Below are 25916 nucleotides of genomic sequence, written 5' to 3' on the forward strand. Positions count from 1 at the left end.
GTCCCCCGCGAGGGCAGCAAAGGGAATCCCTCTACCTGTCGCCTAGCAAACGCCTTTACCTGCAAGTATCTGAACATGTTCCCTTGGGGAAGCCCAAATTTATCTTCCAGTTCCCCCAGGCCCGCAAACCTCCCGCCAATAAACAGGTCCCTCAATTTACTGATGCCCACCCTTTGCCACCCCCTAAATCCCCCATCCTTGTTCCCCGGGATGAACCGATGATTGCCACCCAATGGAGCCTCCATCGAGCCCCCTTGTTTCCCCCCTATGCCGTCTCCACTGTCCCCAGATTCTTGGGGTCGCCGCCACCACCGGGCTCGTGGTAAACCTCTTGGGGGAGAGCGGCAACAGCGCCGTTACCATGGCACCCAGGCTCGTACCTCTACATGACGCCATCTCCATTCTTTTCCACGCCGCCCCTCCCCCCTCCATCACCCATTTACGCACCATTGACACATTGGCCGACCAATAGTACCCCAAAAGGTTGGGCAGCGCCAGCCCGCCTCTATCCCTCCCTCACTCCAGGAAAACCCACTTCACTCTCGGAGTCCCATGTGCCCACACAAAGCTCAAGATACTGCTAGTCACTCTCCTAAAGAAGGCCCTGGGGATGACGATGGGCAAGCACTGAAAGAGGAACAAGAACCTCGGAAGCACCGTCATTTTGATGGACTGCACCCTCCCCGCCAACGACAATGGCAGCATGTCCCACCTCTTGAACTCCTCCTCCATCTGATCTGCAAGTCTGGTGAAATTGTTTGTGAAGAGTCCCCCAGTCCCTGGCGACCTGCACCCCCAGGCACCTAAAACTCTCCCCTGCCTGCCTAAGCGGGAGCCTACCAATACCTTCCTCCTGGTCTCCAGGGTGCACCACAAACACCTCACTCTTGCCTAAATTTAGTTTATAACCTGAAAAAGTCCCAAACTCGGCTAGCAGCTCCATCACCCCCGGCATCCCTGCCACCGGGTCCGCCACATACAGTAACAGGTCATCGGCATACAACTGCACCCTATGTTCCTCCCCACCTCACACCAAACCTCTCCACCTCTCTGAATCCCTCAACGCCATCGCCAGCGGCTCGATTGCCAATGCAAACAACAAGGGGGACAGGGGGCAACCCTGCCTGGTCCCTCGGTAAAGCCGGAAGTACTCCGACCTCCTCCCATTCGTGGCCATGCACGCCATCGGGGCCTCGTATAGCAGCCTCACCCATCTAATAAACCCTTCACCAAATCCAAACCTCCCCAACACCTCCCATAAGTACCCCCACTCCACTCTATCGAAGGCCTTCTCCGCATCCAGCGCCACCACTATCTCTGCCTCCCCCTCAATCGCCGGCATCATGATGACATTCAACAATCTCCGCACATTCGTGTTCAGCTGCCTTCCCTTCACAAAACCTGTCTGGTCCTCGTGTACAACCCCTGGCACACAGTCCTCTATCCTGGTGGCCAGGATTTTTGCCAGCACCTTGGCATCTACGTTGAGGAGAGATATGGGCCTGTATGAACCACACTGCTGGGGGTCCTTGTCCCTCTTTTAAGATTAACGAGATCAACACCCGCGACATCATCGGGGGCAAAGTCCCCCCTTCCCATGCTTCATTAAGTGTCCGCACCAGCAAGGGGCCCACTAGGTCCACAAACTTTTTATAAAATTCCACCGGGAGCCCATCCGGCCCCGGTGCCTTCCCTGACTGCATCTGCCCGATCCCCTTAACTAGCTCCTCCAGCTCAATCGGCGCACCCAACCTCTCCACCTGCTCCTCCTGCACCTTCGGGAAAGAAAGCCCGTCGAGGAACCTCTCCATTCCCCTTTCATCTTTTTTTAATTACCGGGGAGCTTAGAGAGTCTATAGCCCCCCTTTACTTTCTTCATTTCACTGCCGTGGCCAATAAGAGATGACTTGCCAACCAATCAGAGCTAAGAAATTGTACAACAAATGCATCAGATCTAAGCTCTAATCCTTCCACATTTAGCTGTGAATGGTGGTGGACAATTAAAAACTCGCAGGGGGAGGAGGCTCCACAAATATCACCATCCTTAATGATAGAGGAGCCCATCACATATACGTAAAAGTCGAGGCTGACAAATTCTCAACGATCTTCAGTCAGAAGTGCCGAGTGGATGATCTATCTCGGTGTACTCTGGAAGTCCCCAGCAATACAGATGTCAGTCTTCTGCTAATACGATTCACCCCACGTGATATCAAGAAACAGCTGGAAACACTGGATACTGCAAAGGCTATGGGTCCTGATAATATTCTGGCAATAGTACTAAAGACTTGTGCTCCCGAAGTGGCCTTGCCCCTAGCCAAGCTGTTCCAATGCAGCTGCAACATTGGCATCTACCCGGCAATGTGGAAAATTGCCCAGGTGTGTCCTGTATACACAAAAGGACAAATCCAACCCAGCCAATTACCCACCCATCACCCTATCAGTCTACTCTCCATCATCAGCAAAGTGATGGAAGGAATCATCAGTATGGTGGCGCAGTGGTCAGCACTGCTGCCTCACAGCTCCAGGGTCCGACCTCACAATTCCGACCTCGGGTGACTGACTGTGGAGTTTGCACTTTCTACCCTTCTACCCTTGTTTGCGTGGGTTTCTCCGGGTGATCCCACAATCCAAAAATGTGCAGGTTAGGTGGATTGGTCATGCTGAATTGCCCCTTTAGTGTCCAAAAAGGTTAGGTGAGGTTATGGGGATAGGGTGGAGGTGTGGGCTTAATTCGGGTGCTCTTTCCAAAGGTCCGTGCAGACTCGATGGGCCGACTGCATCCTCTGCTCTGTAAATTCTATGAACAGTGCTATCAAGTGGAACTTACTCAGCAATAACCTGCTCACGCATGCTCAGTTTGAGTACCGCCAGGGTCACTCAGCTCCTGACGTCGTTTACAGCCTTGGTTCAAACATAGACAAAAGAGCTCAATGCCAGAGGTGAGGTGAGAGATGCCCTTGACATTAAGGCACCATTTGACCGAGTGTGGCATCAAGGAGCCCTAGTAAAACTGGAGTCAATGAATCAGGGGGATAGCTCTACGCTGGTTGGAGTCATACCTGCCACAAAGGAAGATGGTTGTGGTGGTTGGAAGTCAATAATTTGAGCTCCAGGACATCACTGCAGGAGTTCCTCAGGGTAGTGTCCTGGGCCTAACAATCTTCAGCTGCTTCATTAATGACCTCCCTTCCATCGTAAGGTTAGAAATGGAGATATTTGCAGATGACTGCACGATGTTCAGCACCATTCGTGACCTCTGATAATGAAGCAGTCCATGTCCAAATGCAGCAAGATCTGGACAATATCCAGGCTTGGGCTGACAAGAGGCAAGTTACATTCATGCCACACAAGTGCCAGGCAATGACCATCTACTACAAGGGAGGATCTAACTACTGCCCCTTGACATTCAATGGCATTGCCATTGCTGAATTTCTCTTCCCCCCCCCCCCCCCCCCCCCTCCCAAATCAACATCCTGGGGGGGTTACCATTGGCCAGAAACTGAACTGGACTAGTGGACTAGCCATATTAATACTGTAGCTGCCAAAGCAGGTCAATGGCTAGGAATCCTCTCCACGTGCCTGGATGAGTGCAGCTCCAACAACACAAACTCAACACTCTCCAGGACAAAGCAGCCGCTTGATTGCTTCCCCCTTCCACAAACATTCAAACCCTCCACCACGAAGAGGGCAGCCGTGTGTACCATCTACAAGATGCACTTCAGTAACTCACCAAGGTTCCTTAGATAGCACCTTCTAAATCCATGACCACTACCATCTAGAAGGATGAGAGCAGCAGATACCTGGGAACCCCACCACCTGGAGGTTTCCATCCAAGTCACTCACCACCCTGACTTGAAAATATATCGCCGTTCCTTCATTGTTGCAGGGCACACATCCTGGAACTCCCTAACAGCACAGTGGGTATGACTATACCTTGGGGACTGCAGCGGTTCAGGAAGGCAACTCACCACCACCTTCTGAAGGGCAACGAGGGATGGGCAATAAATGCTGGGCTACATAGCGACGCCCACATCCTGTAAATGAATTTTAAAAAAAATCAGTACCCCCTTTCTCTTATAGTACAAATTGTTGTGATCATTTGAAATTTGGCATTCTTGCTTTTATCCTAAATGAGTGCCAGACGAGCAGCTTCGATGACATGTCTCTTTTCAGCAACATCCAAATATTGCTCTGAAAGATGGTAAAATAATTGAATCTCATTGGAATAATAAATAGATATCTTTGAGTAAACATATGTTGCAAATAATCAACCCCTTGAATATATTTCCCTTTCCAGACTACCTTATCAAGTTTATGTTTTTTATTTAAAAGAAGCAATTTATTTGACCCTCAGTATTTTCTGTATTTGTAAGTAATTATCCATTGGATGCTCTAAAAGGTGTCAGTCAGCAGACATGGGAGCTGGAACTAATAATGATTTTCTACATACATGCAGACATATACTCAAGTTTCATGTATCGGCCCTGGTTATGCTCAGTTTTATTTCCTGGTACTTTTTTTTTAATGGTGCTTAATTTATCAGGGAAGCCAGTCAGGTGGTCAAAAGAATTTTCAAAGAGGATTTTATTTGACTTGCTCCTGTTCTTATTTGTGGAACTTTATGACCCGTTTCGTTTTGGTTTTCTCGCGCTGCTGAAAATGCACCTTTTTATGCAATAAAACGTTAATGAATGTCTAATGCAGCCGCGTGAGGAGCATAATGGTCTGGAAACACATTTTAGACCAAACATTGCTTCATACCGTTATTTTCATGGCTCCAAGAAGAGTGATTAGTGGATTAGAGGCAGGTAAGGAGGATTGTGTGAAAGAGTTACACCATTCTCGTCTGAGTTGAGAGATCTCTTGAGTTTTATTTGTAAATGGACAGTTAATTGAACCAAACTTAAGGGGGAAGGCAGGGTCAAGAAAGGGGGTGGGGGGGGGGGCAAGGTGAGGGGAGGAAATGGGAGCCTCAGAATCTAGTGAGAGAAGGAGAAAAAATTAAAGAAGGAAGCACAGAAATGGGGAAAGAGTGTGATGGAGTGGGGTGTTAATGTTTGCCACACTAGGGGCTTGCTAATAGTTCTTCAAACGGATGGTGTTACCTGGGGTGGGTGATATGCTGGTCAGCCAGCTATCAATCATGTAAGAAGTCATGCTAGAATGTAAATACTTGGGCCTGTTGGAGTGGTTGATTATGGTGGTTTTCTCTCTGGGGTGTAGAATGGTTGGAAAAATATAACTGGAATACAGGGAAAGAGATGTAATTTTAAAAATCTATTCAATACCTTGTAAGGGCACACAGCAAAAAAAAGGTTTCTATAGTGGTGGTTGTAGATCATTGCATTTGTTGAAGGTCAACATAGTAACAAATGGGGGGCAGCACGGTGGTGCAGTGGGTAGCACTGCAGCCTCACAGCACTGAGGTCCCAGTTTCGATCCCAGTTCTGGGTCACTGTTCTTTGCGTGGGTTTCGCCCCCACAACCCAAAAGATGTGCAGGGTAGGTGGATTGGCCATATCTTTTTATTAAAACAGTAAAAAATATATACAAGGCCAAACAGTACAAACACTAATTTTGTGTTGGAGAAACAGGGTACCCTCCCCTCCGTACCAATGTACAGCGGGGGAGGGGGGGGGTGGATACTGTGATTATTAAAACAGTTCACATCACATTTCTACAAAAAACAAATGGTACAAGCACTAAACTTTGCGCTGGATAGACCCAATACCCCCTCCTCTGTACCAACAGAAGGGAAGGGACGGGGTGGGGATAGGAGGGTAGTGGGGAGGGAGGGAGGGAGTCGGGCTGTTGATGGAGGGAGGGGTCCAATAGGGCAGGCTAAATTTCTTCTTAATTGGAAAAATGAATTGGGTACTCTAAATTTTTTTTAAAAAAAGTACTAACAAATGAAGCATTGCCATGTTTTTACAAATTACCTTTTTAGTAAAACTATCCACTCACGAGTCTAAATTAGACTTTGATAAGTTCCTCTAATTCTGAATCTAAACATATAAGATAGACAGTTAATTGGGTATGTGACTGGATAGTGACTTTTCTATTTCTTTTATTACCGTATATACTCGCGTAACATGCGACTTTTGAGCACCTAATTTGAAGCCTAAATTTCGGGGGTCGCATGATACGCGAGATACAAAAATTGCGGGTGTGAAGTGCTGGCCAAGATAAGTCAAATAGCATCCAGTAGTCAATGAAACTGTTATACAAGTATTTATTTTTGAACATAATGATATATGAAACAGGAAAACATTGGTTATTTAACATTTATTAAAATGTAAAAATTGTTCTTTTTGCTTTCTCCAGTTTCGAACACAGCTTTCTCCGACACCAAACAGGTTTCCAGCTTTAACATTGTTGCTTTGTTCCGCTTCGGCAACAACTTGCAGTTTCCATTTGGCTGTATATTTCTTCGCTGATCTTTTCTCCATTTTTGCTAAGGGTCGATTGTGTCACCTGTTAGGTACCGTGACTGTTTATTATCGGGTTTAGTTCCGTGATTAGAAACAGCAAAACAGCTGTTTCTCATTCGGCAGTTTTAGGCGGAAAGCTTACCTGAGTGTCAGCTGTCATGTCAAAAAAGTGACTCGCATGATACATGAGGTATACCATAAAAGCATGTTTTTGGGCCGAAAATTTAGGGGTCGCATGATACGCGAGATCGAAGGTTACGCGAGTATATACGGTAGGTGGTTTTTTTTTAACATTGTCCAGGGACCTGCGTATGACCCTATGTTAATCATATCTGTGTTTGACAATGAGAACTGTTTAAAACTTTTTTGGGCATTTTCATCATTGATCATAAATTTGTAGATGCAGTCTGTGATGTTTTATTGTTTTCCTTTTTATATGGCAATCATATCTGAATCAAAAATAATTCTTTCTTCTTTCTTGAACATATTTGGTGGTCAAGAATAATTTTGTGCAGTGACTAAATAATCGGAGAAGAAAAAGATACAACTGGCTTTTTTAAAAATAGGCTGAGTTTCAAAAATCTTAAATGTTTGAAAATATTTGTAGATAATATCTTTCTCACCCTATTCATTTGTATGGCTTTCCAGAATGGAATATCAGTTTATAAGTATAGTCTGTGAGGAGTTGATTTGCCCTTGTTCTTGAGATGGAATTCGCGTTTTCATTGTTTAATAGACTGCACCAAATATAAAGGGTGTACAGGTGGCACTATTGTTATGTTGGAGAGGTAATTGCTGAACACAACTTGGGGGTCAAAGATGTCAAGACCTGCTTTCCGTATATTATACCATCTGAGCTTAGCAATGGTAGCAGAGGATGGTTGCTATGCTACTAAATCAGGGGTGGGCAAACTTTTCCGTGCAAGGGCCACATTCAGAAATTCACAATTTTAAAGGGCCGCGTAGTATATTAAGTAAAATAATTACTTCACCCGGTTATGATTCTGGGCGCCTCATATAGGACATAGAACAGCACAGAACAGGCCCTTCGGCCCTCGACGTTGTGCCGAGCAATGATTACCCTACTCAAGTCAACGTATCCACCCTATACCAGTAAGTAACCCAACAGCCCCTCCATTAACCTTTAAAAAAAAATTAAAAATTAAAAAAAAAATTATTTAAAAAATTTTTTTTTTTTTTTTTAATGACTTGGTGGGCCGCATAAAGACCTTTGGCGGGCCGCATGCGGCCCGCGGGCTGTAGTTTGCCCACCCCTGTACTAAATGATTGTTTTACCATCTGTACTTATCCTTTGCATTGGCGGCTCATGTTAAAGATTAAGTTAATTTGCAATTTGGCGTTCCAGTGATGGGGATGTGCTGAGCAGTCGCACATCAGATGGCTCCCCTCCAGAATACAATCAAATAGGCACTTTTAAACAAATTTAGCCCGAAAGGGAGAGAATAGGTGCAATATGCCAGTGAATGGGAGCTCAAGAGGCCGCAGAAAAGGTAAAAGCGGAGGAAAAGACCAAAAGCAGCAGGTGAATGAGTTGGCGGACCCACGAGGCGAGAGGTCCCCGGCCACCTGGAGAGAGGAAGGACCGATGACTGAAGCAAGGCCCCCCCCCCCCCCCCCCCCCCCCTCCCCTCCCGCCATGGAGATGGATGGAAGACATTCCTGAAGAAGGAATTGATGACGAAGAGAGAGGCGATTAAAAGTGATCCAGGTGGAGGTGACGGATGCGTTGGTCGCCATGCAGACTGTGTTGGACAGAATGGGGAAGAAACTGGAAGCTCGGGGGGGGGGGGGGAACGATCCTAGAGCTTGAAAAGATGTTGACGGACCAGAGCGACAGGATTGTTGCTCTGGAGGCTGAAATGAAAAGGTTGTTCGCAACCTGGGGGAGACTGAAGAGAAAGATCAAGGATCAGGAGAATCTTCTCGGCGCCAGAATATCCGGACTGAGGGCAGGGACCCAATAGACTTTATGTGGCCCAGATGCTGGGCAACTTAGTCGGGAGGGACAACTTCTCCAAGCCACCGGAGATTGACAGGGCATACAGATTGCTCCGACTGAAGCCCAAGGCGGGGGAGCAGACAAGGGCAATAATTGCCAAATTAGATAGATACCAGGATCGGGAGAAGATACTGCAATGGGCAGACGTTGGCGAGCAGTTGGGAAGGACATAGAATACGAGTGTACCAGGACATGGTGGCCGACCTGGCAAAGCGCAGGGCCGGGTTTCGCTAGGCAAAGTCGGCCCTGTTCAAAAGTGGAGTGAAATTTGCAATGCTATTCCCAGCCAGGCTCTGGGTTACATTTCAAAACAAGGAACACTATTTCAATACCCCGGCGGACAACTGGCCTGGACAAGGAGCATATGAGGCAGCATTGAGGATGCAACGGAGAAAAAGAACTGTGATGGACTTGAACAATGTTTGCGCGGGACAGTACTACCTTGCTATAGAACAGCACAAACCTTCGGCCCTCGATGTTGTGCCGAGCCTTGTCCGATACCAAGATCAAGCTATCCCACTCCCTGAAATTCTGGTGTGCTCCATGTGCCTATCCAATAACCGCTTGAAAGTTCCTAAAGGAGGCAGTCCATTCCACGCCCAACACCGGAAAGGGCATGGGCAGTGGAGCGCAGGAGAGGGTGAAGAAGAGACGGAGGGAATAGCTCTTCATCAGGAATAGGAACGGGGAAAAATCAGCCCCGGAAGGGAGGGGGGGAGGGGGGGGGGGGGGGGGGGGGGGCACCACACCAGCGGGAAAACCTAGCGCTAGGAAGCATGAAAGCAAGGGGGGCCATGGTGCACCTCCTGACGAAGTGGAAGTGTCTTGCAAGGAGGGAGACCAGAGGGGAGGGGATGGGGAATGTAAGGGAGGAGCCTGAATAGGAGAGGTGGGTGGTGGTGGTGGTTTGGGGGGGGGGGGGGGGGTGTAGGTAGGTAGAGGAGAGGAGAGGGAGTGCCAAAAAAGGAAAATCATGTAAATAATTCCGTTTCAATCATCTGTTGTATAGTGTAAAAATTTACCATTCAATAGAAATATTTTATTTTTAAAACATTTGCAATTTGCTCCATCTGCCAAATTTCACAAAACAAATCTATCACAGCGATCTATCTTCCCCTTTAGTTAATGTTTTACCAAGAGCATTCAAATTCCTGTTCCCTAGTCTGTTATAAAGTTGCTATAATTATTATGAATCAATTGGAAATTTATGGCCATTATGACAAGGTCATAGTGACACAACTATTTGACCATTAGTAACCTGGTAGAGTTTAGTGGTTTCATGTGATGTAATGTTACGAACTGTGATTGTTTTGTCACAAAATTATGGTGGTACTGCTTTGCTAACATGTCGGTTGATTTTAACTGAAAAGGGAAATAAATTAAAAACTTTGTAGATAGTTTACTGGCGATGGCACATTTTGAGATATAAGAAAAGCCAGTTCTCCTTGGTGCAGAAAGAGTAGAGGGGTAATTCAGTAGAGGTGTTCAGAGTTATGAAGGGAAATATCCTGCAGGTACAACAAGCAGATGGTATGTTAACCTTAATTGCAAGATGGATGGAATATATACTTTTTTAAAATAAATTTAGATTACCCAATTATTTTTTCCAATTAAGGGGCAATTTAGTGTGGCCAATCCACCTACTCTGCACATTTTTTGGGTTGTGGGGGCGAAACCCACGCAGACACGGGGAGAATGTGCAAACTCCACACAGACAGTGACCCAGGGCCGGGATTCGAACCTGGGACCTCAGCGCCGTGAGGCGGTTGTGCTAACCACTAGGCCACCGTGCTGCCCTTGGATGGAATATATAAATAAATCTTGCTGCATTTATATGGGGTTTAATGAGGTCATGTCTTGAATAAAGAGAAGAAATATCTGCCTGGAGAGGGGGTAATAAGACCTCATTAGATTGGATTAGATTTGTTTATTGTCACGTGTACCGAGGTACAGTGAAAAGTATTTTTCTGCGAGTAGCTCATTAAGTACATGGGAAGGAAAAGGAATAAAAGAAAATGCATACTAGGGCAACACAAGGTAACTACATAAGCACCGGCATCGGATGAAGCATACAGGGAGTAGTGTTAATGAGGTCGGTCCATAAGAGGGTCATTTAGGAGTCTGGTAACAGCGGGGAAGAAGCTGTTTTTGACTCTGTTTGTGCGAAGGAGATTGATTCCTGGGAATGAGAGGAGTGGTCTCTGAGGAGAGTATGAGTAGAATAGGCTTGTGTTCTCTGGAGTTAGAAGAATGTGAGGTGATCTCTTTTGAAATATATGATATTCTGAGGGTTTGACCTAGTAGATGCTGAAAGGCTGTTTCCTGGCTATAGAATCTAAAACTAGGCATCATAGTTTCAGGATACGGAGTCAACCATTCTGGTTTGAAATGAGACATTTCTTCAATCAGAGACTTGTGAATCTTTGGAACTTTCCATTCTAGAGTGTCCACTAGAGAGTATATGTTGATTCATTGAGTATATTCAAGACAGCAATCAATGTATTTTAGGGAATGGGGGAAAGCGTGCTGGGAATGGAATTCAGGAGAAAAACACTGAATTGCTGAGCAAGCTCAAGGCCCAATATGACACACTTTCAAATCAGAGTCAAAATGCTGGAATATCTCACTGAACAACATTGTGGGTATACCAACACCAGGCAGACTGCGGTAGTTCAAGAAGAAGGCTCACTAACACCTTCTCAAGGACATTTTAAATGTGCACTAAAAAAGATGTACTTAAGGCACAGTGGTTAGCACTGCTGCCTCACGGCACCAAGGACCCGGGTTCGATCCTGACCTGGAGTTTGCATCTCCCTGTGTCTGATAGGTGAATTGGCCCCGCAAAATTGCCCCTTAATTTATAAAAGAAAAAGAATAAATAAATGATGGCCATGCCAGTGGAGGCCCCCCCCCCCGGCCGCGTACGCGTGCACGCATTGCATGATTTAAAAAAAAAAAAAAATTCTACAGCGAGTAAAGTAGGTAATCGGGAATCAATTTAAGATGATCTGCAAAAGAGCCAGAGGCGAGATGGAATATTTTTATGCAGCGCAGTATAATCTCAAATTCACTGCCTGCAAGGGTGGGATAGGAGGCTCTATAGTAACTTTTGATAAGGAAATTGTATTTACTTGTAAAAGAAAAAAAGACACATTGCTGTGGGCAAATAGCGGGGCATTGGGATTAATTTGATTGCTCTTTCAAAGAGCTGGCACAGGCATGAGGGCCCAAATGGCTAACTTCTGTGCTGTAAGATTCTATTTAAGGAATCTATGTGGACTGAGGTGAGGCCAGCATGGTGGCGCAGTGGTTAGCAATGCTACCTCATGGCTCTGAGGTCCCAGGTTCGATCCTGGCTCTGGGTCACTGTCCGCGTGGAGTTTGCACATTCTCCCCGTGTTTCTTTGGGTTTCGCCCCACAACCCAAAGATGTACAGTCTAGATGGATTGGCTACGCAAAATTGCCCCTTAATTGGAAAAAAATAATTGGGTGCTCTAAAAAATTTTTTAAAAGTGTATTGAGATAATCGGCACTTCCATGGGGCAAAATTGTGACTTTTGGGGTTCAGCAAGATCGGGAGCTACTCAGGGTTTCTGTGTTTATTTGAGCGTTGGAGTATTTTAACAATATTTTAACTGATGTTAGGTAATTGTGGTAGTGTAGTGTAGGACATTAGTAACTTGTAAAATGCCAGATATTTCTGCTTGACCACTGTACACTCTTCTGTGGAATAACTCAATTTTATGAATGTATTTTTCTCATTTGATTTTTCTTCAATCATTTTGGCCACAGTAACCATTTTATTATCCCTAATGTAGATACTGATGTGATTTATGATTTAAAAAAAAAAGTAATGAGTCTTTCTTTTAATTAGATGCACTATTAAGAGTCATTGCTCCTTCGGATGGGTGTCAGTAAGTTGGACGTTCTCTACAGGCGGTTCCTTCTTTCAAAACTTTTCATTCAAGGATGGGGAAAGCCGGATGATCTTAGAAGGTACTGTATAATGGTGCTGTTTGTCATTCATTGACTTCCTTAGAACCCCTACAGTGCAGAAGGAGACCATTTGGCCCATTGGCCTGTATCAACCCTCTGAAAGAGCACCTTGTCTAGGTCCATTCACTCGCCCTGTCCCCTTAACCCTGTAACCCCCATCTAACCTGCACATCTTTGGACTGTGGGAGGAAACCCACGCAGACAGTGTGCGAAGTGCAAAACACCATAGTCATCCAAGGCCAGATTCGAATTTGGGTCGCTGGCACTGAGACAGCAGTGCTTGCCACTGTGCTGCCCAATGCAACATGATTTGGTGTCCTTGTGATTTGAGGGTCTGATTGTGAAGCCATTCTATGTCTTTTAATTCAAATTTGTTCGTGGCATGTGGGAAAATGATTCCCTCGTTTTCAGCAGTATTGAAACATAGCACCTTTCAACTGCTATAAGGCTCATTGGTGTCTGAGATTGGTTTTCAGACTCGTTGCTCATCTTGACCAAAGAATAGTAGAGGTGGAGATAGAATTTGCTGGTGGTTGGGGGAAAATATGCGAAACAAATTTTTTATGTAACTTTAAAAGTTTCCTTCTAATTATTCTGGTGAGCTGTGATCTACAGTGTGATATCTGATGAATGAATTGATCGGACGACTCGTGTGCATCAGTTACAAATAATGAATGGGATGCAGCCTAAGTACTACTGCATTCCTTATAATGTATTAGATAATCTTTTACCTGGTGTACAAATTTTCAAGTGGGTGCTGCAAGTTTCCAAGTGTTCTACGTTCCAATGTTCTTGCTATGTCCATCCTGCACTAACTTTGCCATTTTCTACCTATTGTGGATCCTGAGCAGTTGCCCAAATCTGGGGTGGGTAAGATTTTTTTCAATTTTAAACTTCATCCTGTGCATACGTATATAGCATGCATAGCGTTCACTTGTTTCAGCATTTTCCCTTTTGAATAATTGTACAACAGTCACAGGGTATTAGTAATAAAAGCAGTTACTGTGATTTGTAGAAAGAAGGGATTGAAAGAAGCGATGAACTCTGTTGTTTACTTCACCTCGTCTGCCTGATAAGTCTACTCATACTCAAACCAGCCACATTGTGTGTGAGCGAGGAAGTCAAGGAAAGGGAACCCTCATTGGAAAATATCTCTGATATACTTTGTGTCTTGGTGGTGAAGTAACTGAAATTAGGAGTTCAGTAGAATAGGTTGAATTACAGTTGGTTACAGGGATTGGGTTTTAGAAATGTGTGGCATCATATGCTGGCTTAATTTGCTCTAAAGATTTTAGTTGGATTAATTTAAAAATCTGTAAGATTTATTCTTAGATTTTTAATGCCTTAAATTATAAAGCCAAACGTTTTTTTGCTATTATTAGTAGCTGATGACAATCGGTGATCAAATTTTGAAAATTGCAGTTGCAAATAAGCAACTAAATGGTTTTTTGCACCTTTGGGTGCCTATAGTTATAACTCGGATTGATTATAGGAATTGCATTAAATTGGATATTTTTATATCAGTTCTTTTTTATTGTTTTTTTTATTGCAGGTTGTTTGAATTTAGGAAGATGATAGGAAACCGAGAAAAATGTCAACAGTTGGTTCCAAAAGACTACCCCATATTCATTGACAAGGTAATCGTTCAGTGACAAAATTACCTTTTGTAAAGGTGCACTATATTTGTTTCTGATTATTTTGTTGATAAGATAAAACATAATTTTTTTGCCTAATTTAACTTGTATGCCCCAGTATCAGCCTCCCCGAACAGGTGCTGGAATGTGGGGACTAGGGGCTTTTCACAGTAACTTCATTTGAAGCCTACTTGTGACAATAAGCGATTTTGATTTTCATTCAAATCAAATTGGTCTCCTTTTGTAAAAGCAGACTAGCACTGAATCTGATCTCGCTCATGCAAAATATCTTATGAATAGTCCAGTGCAGTGCAGATAACCACTTTAGGTTTATGTGGGTGTTTTCTCTACCAAATTTATATACCAATCGCATGCAGCCCCGTTTGTCTCCAGCTGAGTTCACTTGTATCATGATGCATTTTTGCACCAATAGTTTAAGAGTAGGCCACATCGGACACACTGGGAATTAGGAGAGGTTAGCAGAGATGACCAAAAGCATTGTTAAAACTGTTATCTTTGAAAATATTCTCAAAACTATGGAGAAACCGAGCCAAAATGAGAGATTTAGGAAAGGAAATGAATTCAAGACACCTTGGTGCTGGTATTAATAAGATGAAGAGGGAGCATGCAAATTCTGCCTCAGACTTGAGAGCAGAAAATATGTGCTGGGATATTGACATGGAGGAGGATGGCTGCGGGTGCTCCAGTTTCCTTCCACAAGTCCCGAAAGACGTGCTCTTTAGGTGAATTGGACGCTCTGAATTCTCCCTAAGTGTACCCGACCAGGTGCCATAGTGTGGTGCCATAGTGTGGGGATTTTCATAGTAACTTGATTGCAATGTTAATGTAAGCCTACTTGTGATAGTAATAAAGATAATTATTATCATAGGAGGATAGTGGGCCATGAAATGATTTGTCAGGGAGGCACGGTTAGCACTGCTGCCTTACGGTGCCGAGGACCCGGGTTCAATCCCGGCCCTGGGTCACTGTCGAAGTGTAGTTTGCACCTTCTCGTGTATGCCTGGGTCTCACCCCCACAACCCACACTAAATTTCCCCTTAATTCAGGGAGAAAAAAGAATTGGGTACTCTAAAATAATTTATTGGATGGTGGTGCTACTGTTGCTGATGAATAGGAGCATGTTTGAGAGGAATTTGGAGGCTGATTGGGAGGATATTGAACAAGTCAAGTCTGTTGGATATGGTTGAGGGTTTTGCTAGTAGTGGCGATTAAGTAGGTGAAAATAAATTATGTTGGTGATGAGCAGATTTTTGAATCTGAGGGCCTGCCTAGGGTTGAACGGGACATTGAAGCTGTGCAATGTTGGATTCAGTTTTGGTCAGTTGCCAAGAAGAGGCTGGAATCGAGTTTCCGGCAAAAACTGAACAGTAGCTTCACTCTTACCAATGTTGAGCTGGAGAAAGTTCTGACTCGATCATGACTTGTGTCAGGCAGCACAGCTAGTCAAGAGTGACTCATGACATTTGCATTGGCAATCGAGCCGTTGGCGATGGCGTTGAGGGATTCAGGGAGGTGGAGGGGTTTGGTGCGGGGTGGGGAGGAACATAGGGTGTCGTTGTATGCCGATGACCTGCTATTATATGTGGTGGACCCGGTGGGAGGGATGCCGGGGGTGATGGAGCTGCTAGCTGAGTTTGGGACCTTTTCAGGCTATAAACTAAATCTAGGCAAGAGTGAGGTGTTTGTGGTGCACCCTGGCGACCAGGAGGAGGGAATTGGTAGGCTCCCGCTTAGGAGGGCAGGGGAGAGTTTTAGGTACCTGGGGGTGCAGGTGGCCAGGGACTGGGGGACTCTTCACAGCATAATTTCACCAGGCTTGTGGATCAGATGGAGGAGGAGTTCAAGAGGTGGGACATGCTGCCATTGTCGTTGGTGGGGAGTGTGCAGTCCGTCAAAAAGAATTGGAGATGGCGTCTTGTAGAGGTACGAGCCTGGGTGCCCTGGTAACGGCGCCGTTGCCGCTCTCTCCTAAGAGGTGTACCACGAGCCCGGTGTATTGTAAACCCTAAGAATCTGGGGACAGTGGAGACGGCATAGGGGGGAAACAAGGGGCTTGATGGAGGCTCCATTAGGTGGAAATCATCGGTTCATCCCGGGGAACACTGATGGGGGATTTAGGGGGTGGCAAAGGGTGGGCATCAGTAAATTGAGGGACCTGTTTATTGGCGGGAGGTTTGCAGGCCTGGGGGAACTGGAAGATAAATTTGGGCTCCCCCAAGGGAACATGTTCAGATACTTGCAGGTAAAGGTGTTCGCTAGGCGACAGGTGGAAGAATTTCCTTTGCTGCCCTCGCAGGGGTCTATGGACAGAGTGCTTTCGGGGGTGTGGGTCGGAGAGGGGAAGGTGTCTGACATTTATAAGGTAATGCAGGAGTTGGAGGAGTCGTCAGTGGAGGAGCTGAAGGCTAAATGGGAGGGGGAACTAGGGGAGCAGATAGAGGATGGGACTTGGGCGGATGTCTTGGAGAGAGTCAACTCTTCCTCTTCCTGTGCGAGGCTTAGTCTCATCCAATTTAAGATGCTGCATCGGGCCCATATGTCTGTGACTCGGATGAGTAGGTTCTTTGGGGGCGAGGACAGGTGCACCAGGTGTTCGGGGAGTCCAGCGAATCATGCCCATATGTTCTGGGCATGCACGGCACTGGAAGAATTCTGGAAGGGGGTGGCGGGGACGGTGTCGAGGGTGGTTGGATCCAGGGTCAAACCAGGTTGGGGACTCGCGATTTTTGGAGTTGCGGCGGAGCCGGGAGTGCAGGAGGCGAAAGAGGCCGGTGTCCTGGCCTTTGCGTCCCTAGTAGCCCGGCGGAAGATCTTGATGCAGTGGAAAGATGCGAGGCCCCCAAGTGTGGTGACCTGGATCAGTGACATGGCGGGATTTATAAAATTGGAGAGGGTCAAATTTGCCCTGAGAGGATCAGTACAAGGGTTCTATAAACGGTGGCAGCCTTTTCTGGACTTTCTGGCTCAAAGATAGGTATCTTGGTCAATAGCAGCAGCAACCGGGGGTGGGGGGTGTTCTTTATTGTTTCTTCTATTTTTTTCTATGGTTATTTAACTTAATATTGTGTTAATTTAAGTTGTTGTTAATATGTTTTGTTGTTCATTGAGGATGGGCGAATGTTTATGACTGTTATCATTATTGTTATTGTTGGTATTTTATTGCGGTTCGCTGTTTTATAAATACAAAATTTTTCAATAAAAATTTTTTTTTTTTTTAAGAAAGAGTGACTCACGACTTACTGATCCAATCTCTATGGAACAATATGTAGCCCCTCTAAGCACTTTTTCATTAACTTAATGTGGTGAAGAGATAAAACTGGTTGTCAGTTTGCATGTACTTATACTCAATGTAAATACATATGCAACAATCATTGGCTGGCACTGGCTACTCCAGGGTTATCACAGAACCAGTAGTGTTAAGAAATTTGGGTGGGGAGATTGCAAATCAAGTTCCATTGATTTCATATGCAAGTACCTATAAACCACCTGCCCAAAATAGGAACAAAGGCGGGTTTCAGTTTTAGATGATCATTTTATTTCCTTTCACATCTTCCTTGCACCCTGAGCTCTGATGCAGGGAGGTGGTACACAAAGGTACTGAGAATGTGTTGCTGCTCAATATTTTCCTCTCCATGGACCAGTATTAAGCCAGCACCAGGCAACACTATGTGATACCATATTTGAGATTGGGAGCTTGCTACGTAGAAAATTGTAAATTAACTGAGATGATGGATCTCTTCTGAGGTAGACCATGTATTGAGTACCCTTGTTTATATTGTTACCATACAGATTGAATTGTTACTGGAGATGATAGGAAAATGGTATACAAACCAAACTCTAGTCTCCTTTTTAATTGAAATTCCCCAAGGCTCTGTTCAGAAAAGATGACATCGGGTAACTCTTGATCAGTTAGTCCAACATTAGTCGGGAAACTTCTAACAATAATGCTGGATTAAAGGAAGAGGCTTGTAATATTGCCAAAAGAGTAATAAATTTGAGGATTGAGAGGATTTAAAAATTAAGTAGAGGATGAACCAGAAATTGATAGAGAAAATAAGGTGGGAGGAGTGAACTAGCTAGTGACAAAAATAGATTATAAAAGCTTCTATAGGCATGTAAAAAGAACAAACTTCATGAGAAGAAAGGATCCCTTGCATAAAGAGGCAGGATAAATAAGAATGGAGAAAAAGAAATGGAAGCGATATTAAACAAATTAGAACATAGAACATAGAACAGTACAGCGCAGAACAGGCCCTTCGGCCCTCAATGTTGTGCCGAGCCATGATCACCCTACTCAAACCCACGTATCCACCCTATACCCGTAACCCAACAACCCCCCCTTAACCTTACTTTAATTAGGACACTACGGGCAATTTAGCATGGCCAATCCACCTAACCTGAACATCTTTGGACTGTGGGAGGAAACCGGAGCACCCGGAGGAAACCCACGCACACAGGGGGAGGACGTGCAGACTCCACACAGACAGTGACCCAGCCGGGAATCGAACCTGGGACCCTGGAGCTGTGAAGCATTTATGCTAACCACCATGCTACCCTGCTGCCCCTGATTCTTTGTATCCATCTTCACATCATGATCGAAGACACAAGAAGCATTCCAGAATTAGCAGGGAGATAAAGGTCGGTGAAAATGAGGAACTTGAGGGTATTAGTAGACATGATACTGGACAAATTAATGGGATTGAAAACTTGACAAATCCCCAGGACCTGATGGTTTACACCCTTGAAATATTTGCAACAGAGTTAATGTGTATATTGGTTTTGACCTTTCAGAGTTTTCTTAAATTTAGAATGGTGATATGAAAGGCACAAAATGTAATCCCAATATTCGAGAAAGGAAGAAGAGAGAAAATTGGGAACAAGAGACCAGTTAGCCTGACATCAGTAGCAGGGAAATGCTAGAATTTGTTACTTGGGACATGATAACGGGGCACTCACAAATTAAAAAAATGATTGAGTGAGGCCTTTTTAAAAAAAAATCTTGGAATTTTAAAATTATTTTTTCAATAAATTTTAGAGTACTCAATTCTCTTCCCAATTAAAGGGCAATTTAGTGTGGCCAATTCATCTACCCTGCACACCTTTGGTTGTTGGGGTGAAACCCATGCAGACACCGGGATAATGTGCAAACTCCACACAGACCGTGACCTGTGGCCGGGATTGAACCCGGGTCCTCAGTGCGTTAGGCAGCAGTGCTAACCACTGTTACTGTGCCGCTCATAAAACAAATCTTATTTTGAAAATCTGATTGCAAATATTACATATGATTTCTTTAGAGGGGTGGTTGAATGCACTAGCTTTGTGGTATGCTCTCTTGTCCTTTTTAGGGAGGGACCTGGCCCTGATTTCTGCAAATGTTAAGATTGTTCCATGACCGATTTCCCCATTTGGATCTGTTCAGCCTTTTTTTTTTCCATGTGGTGGGCTCAAACTGGCTTTGAGATTGGCTTTCAGAACGTCTTTGAATCTTTGGGATATTGCATGGTATGGGTTCCTGTGCTCGGCTTTCCGTAGAATACCGCTTTTGGTATATGGCAATTCTCTGCACGAACTACATGACCAACCCAGTGCAGCTGAATTCTGATGGGCATGCTCAATACCAGATAAGTGGCAAGTTGTCCACACCTCTCATCCATAGAGAACCGATGTGAGAATCACTGCCTGGTAAACTTTGGTCTTTGTTTTGAGATAAGCTTCATGGTATTTCCAAAGCATGTTGGTGAGCCTACCAAATATTAAACTTGCTTTTGTCAGTGTAATTTCATTGTCCACCGTGGTGGTCATGGAAAGGATACTCAGAACCCCTGAATTGAGTGGAGAGGGTGCACTGTTGATTGTGACTGTAGAGTTTTGGAGTTTGTGGTCAGTAGCAGGTCCACAAGATCTATCTTTTTCAAACATTTTGTAAGACCAAAGAATTCTGAGGCTTGGGCAAAGAGACAAGCAAGCAGTTGGATGCCATCCATAGGGTGTGCACAGTTGTTGGCAAACAGGAGTTCACTTAGTTGCTGTTCTTTGATCTCTGTGTGAACCTTGACCGTTGCAGATTGAAGAAAGTACCATTGGTTGTGAACTATTTGAGTCTACAAGAGCATATCCCAAAAGTGGATGGCAAACAGAATGACTCATTTACGTAACCTTGCCTGGTGCCTTTGGTGACCAGAAAGGCATGTGATGATAGTAATATATAAAATAGGAGCAAGAGGAGGCCATTTGAGCCTGCTCCACCTTTCATTATGATCATGGCTGATCATCCAACTCGACGTCCTAATCCCGCTTTTCCCCTTCGCCCCAGGAGCTATATTTTTTTTTAGAAAATATTTTATTGAGGCATTTATAATTTTAACACTTTCACATTTTTAAAAACAGATCCATCACATGCAAACGAATCTTCGGATCTTCCGACACTCCGAATATTGCCATCTCTGGACCCGGAGTCACCCTCCCTTCCAAGACCTCTGACATGACCTCTGAAAATCCCTGCCAAAATCCCCTCGGCCTTGGACACGCCCAAAACATATGTGCATGGTTCGCAGGACTTTTCTCTCTCTCTCCCTCCCTCCCCCCCCCCCCCCCCCCCCCAACACCTGTCCTCCACCTCCTCAAAAAACCACCTCATCCGAGCCACAGTCGTTTGAGCCTTGTGGACCACCTTGAACTGGATCAGGCTGAGCCTGGCACACGATGAGGATGCATTGACTCTCCTTGGGGCCTTCTACCATAACACGACTTTCCGCTCTCTCTTCCTCTTCACCTCCCCCAATCGGACCCCTTCCCACTCCATCAGTTCCTTGTATATTTCGGAGACCCTCCCCTTCCCAACCCCTGTTTTAGACGTCACCTTATCCTTTAGTCCCCTTAGTGGGAGTCGAGGGAAGCTCAGGACCTGCCTCCGGACAAAATTCCATATCTGCAGGTACCGGAACCCTTCCCACCCGGCAACTCAAACTGCTCCTCTAGCTCCTCCAGGCTTGGGAAACCCTCCTCAATGAAGAGATTCACAAATCTCTCAATCCCTGCCCGCTGCCACCTCCTGAAGCCCCCGTCCAGACCCCCCCCCCGGGAGCAAACTGGTGATTGCCACAGATTGGTGACCACACTGACGCCCCCTCCAGTCTCATGTGCTGCCTCCATTGACACCACACTCTTGGGGCTGCCACTACCTTGTGTAGTACCGATCCGGCGGGAACGGCAAAGGTGCCGTTAAAAAAGCCTTCTGACCCGTGCCCTTGCAAGATGCCGCCTCCACTTGCTCCCACACTGACCCCTTCCCCCCCACTACCCATTTCCTAACCATTGATATATTGGCCGCCCAGTAGTAATCAATAAGGTTCGGAAGGGCCAAGCCTCCCTCTCCCCGTCCTGTTTAAGAAGGACCTTCTTCACCCTTGGGGCTTTCCCGGCCCATATAAAAACCGAGATCGCTGCATTAATCTTCCTAAAAAATGCATTGGGCGTGAAGATTGGAAGGCACTGAAACACGAACAGCAATTTCGGAAGGACTGTAATTTTCATAATACCCTCCCCGCCAATGACAGCGGGAGCACGTCCCACCTACGGAAGTCCCCTTTCATTTGCTCAGTCAGCCTGCCCAAATTTAGTTTATGAAGCTGACCCCAGTCTCTTGTCACTTGAATACCCAGGCGCCTAAAACTCCTTCCCACCACTTTGAACGGCATCTCCCTCAGTCTCCTCTCCTGCCCCCTTGCCTGAATCGCAATGACCTCACTGCTGCTCATATTCCGTTTGTAACCTGAGAACCGACCAAATTCCTCCAGTATCCCCATAATTCCTGCAATTCCCCCCCAACGGGTCTGTTATTTAAAGGAGCAAATCATCCGCATAGAGCGAGACCCCCCCCCCCCCCCCCCCCCCCCCCCCCACAGCCCCTTCACTATCCCCCGCCAAATGTTCGATGCTCTCAGCGCCAATGCCAAAGGCTCAATGGCCAGGACAAACATTAGTGGGGAGAGCGGACACCCCTGTCTTGTCCCCCGACACAGACTGAAATACTCTGATCGAACCCCGTTTGTCCTTGCATTTGCCACCGGTGCCTGATATAGCAACCCAATCCACAAATCTCTGTCCGAAACCAAACCTTCCCAGGCGTCCCACAAATACTTCCACTCCACCCGATCAAAGGCCTTTTCTGCATCCATGGCCACCACCACCTCGGCCTCGCGCCCCTCCGCAGCTATCATTATTACATTTAGGAGCCACCTAATGTTGGAGGTCAGGTGCAGTCCCTTAACAAATCCCGGCTGGTCCTCCCCTATTACTCCCAGAACACAATCCTCTATGTGTGTGGCCGGGATCTTTGCCAGCAATTTCGCATCCACATTTAGCAGGGAGATTGGCCTATACGAACCACAGTTCTCCGGATCCTCATTCGGCTTCAAAATAACGGAAATCGATGCTTGCGATAACGTTGTGGGGAGCACTCCCAGCTTCTTTGACTCAGGAGCGGCCCCAACAGCCTGGAAAACTTTCCATAGAACTCAACCGGGTATCCGTCTGGTCCTGGGGCTTTGCCCGATTGCATCACCCCCAGCCCGTCTATAACCTCCACAAGCCCAATTGGGGCTTGCAAATCCTCCACCAACTCCTCATCTATCCTCGGAAACTCCAGCCGCCGCACCCCCCCAGAAATCATTTCATAACCTCCTGGGGGTTCCAATTTATATAATATACTATAAAACTCCCAAAACTCATCGGGCAACTACCGTCATCAACCCTCCTCCACTTTGAAAGTTCCCCCCCCACCCTCGCTCTTAATGCAAACAGTCAAAATAGAGGCAAGAAGTAAAAACAAACAAACAATCTCTCCCAAGGTCCAAAGACAGAGACCCACCCCATATCCCTTAACAAAGCACTGTAAACCGACCTAACCCCAACCAGAACCGAAAAACGAAAGAAATCCGAACAACATAAACCCAAAGTTTTTCACAACATAGTTCAGTTCTCCTCAATCCAAGTTCAAGGTCCTCTTTCCTCTGCCAGTCCATTCTCCTTCATAAAGTCCGCTGCCTCCTCTACCGAGCCCAAGTACAACCCCTGGCCCCCATAGATCACCCATACTTTACACCCTTCTTGTACAGGGCCAACTTGGCCTTATTAAAGCTCGCCCTTCTCTTTGCGAGATCTGCTCCCAGGTCCTGGTACATCCGAATTTCGACATCTTCAAGTTCATTGCCTCATCTGCCTGGCCCACCTCGTGCTGCGTTCCTTGTCCAGGAACCGATGCAATCGTACCACCATCGCCCTCGGTGGCACACCCCCCCCCCCCCCCCCCCCCCCCCCATGGGGTTTGCACATCAGTGCCCTGTGGGGCCCGATCCACCTCCAACAGCTGGTCAAACTTACCTTCCACAAGAAGGTTCTCCAGCATCTTCCCAACATACGCACCCTCATCTGACTCTTCAATTCCCTCCAGCAGTCATCCAGCTGATCTGGATGTTCTGCCTCCGAGAACGGTTCTCCAGGTCCTCCACTTTCTCTAGCCGTCTCTTGTGCTGGTCACGCATCAGTCCAGTCTCTGCAGCCATCGAGGTGGACTGTTCATCCTGCTCCCCCGCCTGCTCATCCTCTGGATCGCCTGTCCCTGGGCTGCCAGTCTCATCTCCACATGGTCAACCGCCGCCTTGATCGAGTCCACCGCCCGGGCCAGATCCTTCAAACTTTCCTTTTGCTGTTGGATGAACGTCTCATTTAAAAAGCTCACAAACTGGTCCATCGACCGCTGAGCCGGCAGGGCCAGACCCTGCCCATCCGCCATCTCCGCGTGCGTTGTCCGCTCTTCACCTGCTACCGCCACTTAGTTCATTCTTTTCTGAGTACTTCTGGACTGCAGCTCTATAAACTAGGGGTCACTCTCTTCTGCTCTCACTTCTGCACCTTTTCACACAAAATTCCTGTGACAAACCGGCGTAAAGGCCACAAAAAGACCACCACGAGCAGGAGCTGCCAAATATGCGACCACTCATTCCATGGCCACCATCGGAAGCCCCCAGGTGCTATATCTTTTTTTCCCATTATTTTTTAATTTATTTTTATTTTTATTTTATTTTATTTTTTTAATAATTTAGAATGCCCAATTAATTTTTGACAATTAAGGGGCAATTTAGCGTGGCCAATCCACCTACCCTGCACATCTTCAGGTTGTGGGGGCGAAACCCACGCAAACACAGGGAGAATGTGCAAACTCCACATGGACAGTGACCCAGAGCCGGATAGAACCTGGGACCTCAGCGCCGTGAGGCTACAGGGCTAACCCACTGCGCCACCGTGCTGCCCTGCCAGGTGTTATATCTTAATGGCTTCTGGAAAACATAAGTGTTTTGGCCTCGACTACGTCCTATGGTAATGAATTCCACAGGCCGACCACTCTCTGGATGAAGAGATTTCTCTTCATCTCGGTCCTAAATTGTCTACCCTGTATCCTCAGACTGTGACCCCAATTCTGGATTCGCCCACTATCGGGAACATCCTTCTTACATCTACTGTCTAGTCCTGTTGCGATTTTATAGGCTTTTATGAGATCCCCCCCTCATTCTTCTGAACTCCAGCAAATACAATCCTTCCCTATTCAATTTCTCCTCATTTGTCAGTCCCACCATCTCAGGAATCAGTTTGGCAAACCTTCGCTGTGCTCTCAGTAGAGCAAGAACTTTCTTCCACAGATAAGGAGACCAAAACTACGCATCACCAGGTGTGGCCTCAACAAGGCCCTGTATAATTGCAGCAAGACATCCCTGCTCCTGTACTCGATTCCTCTCGCTATGAAGGCACCATACCATTTGCCTTCTTCACCACCTGCCTTACGTGCACACTTGTCTTCAGTGACTGGTATACGAGGACACCCAGGTTTCGTTGCACATTCCCCTCCTAATTTATGGCCATACAGAGGCAAGATTCTGTATCATACTGACCATGATGGCATGAAATGAGCAGAAGACCCTGATTATCTTTTCAGAGCAGCCATATGTATACTGCATTTTCCCAGCCCTTCGTGGTTTATCGTGGATCAGGTCAACAAACACAATGTAGTGATCCTTGTTCTGTTCACAGGACTTTTATTAAATTTGACTTGTACAAAGAAAATATCGACAATTCCTCATCCACAAAGCCACACTGTGATTCGATTCTGGGTGTAGAGTCTGTAAGTTGCGTGACAGTCCTGTTGAGAATGTCACAGATGGATGTGCATCCTTTCCATTGTACAAATGAGTCATGGAAGCATCCTTGCAATATTGGGGCATGATGCACTGGTTCCAGATTAAGTAGAAGAGGCTAGTGAGTTTCCTAACTATGTGAGTTCCTTTGCACTTGAATGTGAGTGGAATGTCCCCAACACTTGAGGCTTTCCCACAGACAGTTGTTCTACAGCCTTGGTGACTTTGGCCTGAGATGGATCGAGGGCCTGGCCCAGAACGCGGCGTTGCGGAAGTGATTCAATGGCATCGTTGCACACTGTGGATTCTTGGTTCTGGGATTATTAAAATGCTCTGGCCAACAAGAGAGAACCTCATGCCTTTCCATTAGGAGCTGTTGTTGTCTGCTGAGAGAAAGTTATTGCACAATTGCTTTTGGGGCCATAAACAGATTGGAGATATTCGGAAAGCATTCAGGCCATGCTTTTTCTGCAGCTTGCTGAAGCCCTGCAGTCTTGGTCTCCCATGATCAGTTCTTCATCTACCTCCGATTGGCCGTATGTTTTGTTTGATGGTATGTGTTTTTTCTCAACGGTGATTTTTTTTTTTCCCCATACGTAGCATCTGTGAGTATTATTCACGCCA

General features: G+C 46.0%; 1 protein-coding gene across 5 annotated transcripts in view; it reads left to right on the plus strand.

The window, feature by feature from the left end:
- The window catches only part of abhd18 (abhydrolase domain containing 18), a 116739-nt gene that overhangs the window by 8082 nt on the left and 82741 nt on the right, over positions 1–25916 (plus strand). For 3 of the 5 annotated variants that reach the window (XM_038792419.1, XM_038792418.1, XM_038792417.1), the window contains 2 exons: positions 12327–12448; positions 14001–14085. In XM_038792419.1, the coding sequence (XP_038648347.1) occupies positions 12357–12448; positions 14001–14085 (177 nt within the window). In that variant the 5' untranslated portion in view covers positions 12327–12356. Of the gene's footprint in view, positions 1–12326; positions 12449–14000; positions 14086–25916 lie in introns of those variants that run through there. The other 2 variants (XM_038792420.1, XM_038792422.1) reach the window with 2 other exon arrangements.

Source organism: Scyliorhinus canicula, chromosome 3, assembly GCF_902713615.1.
Source record: "Scyliorhinus canicula chromosome 3, sScyCan1.1, whole genome shotgun sequence".
Classification (NCBI taxonomy): Eukaryota; Metazoa; Chordata; class Chondrichthyes; order Carcharhiniformes; family Scyliorhinidae; genus Scyliorhinus; species Scyliorhinus canicula.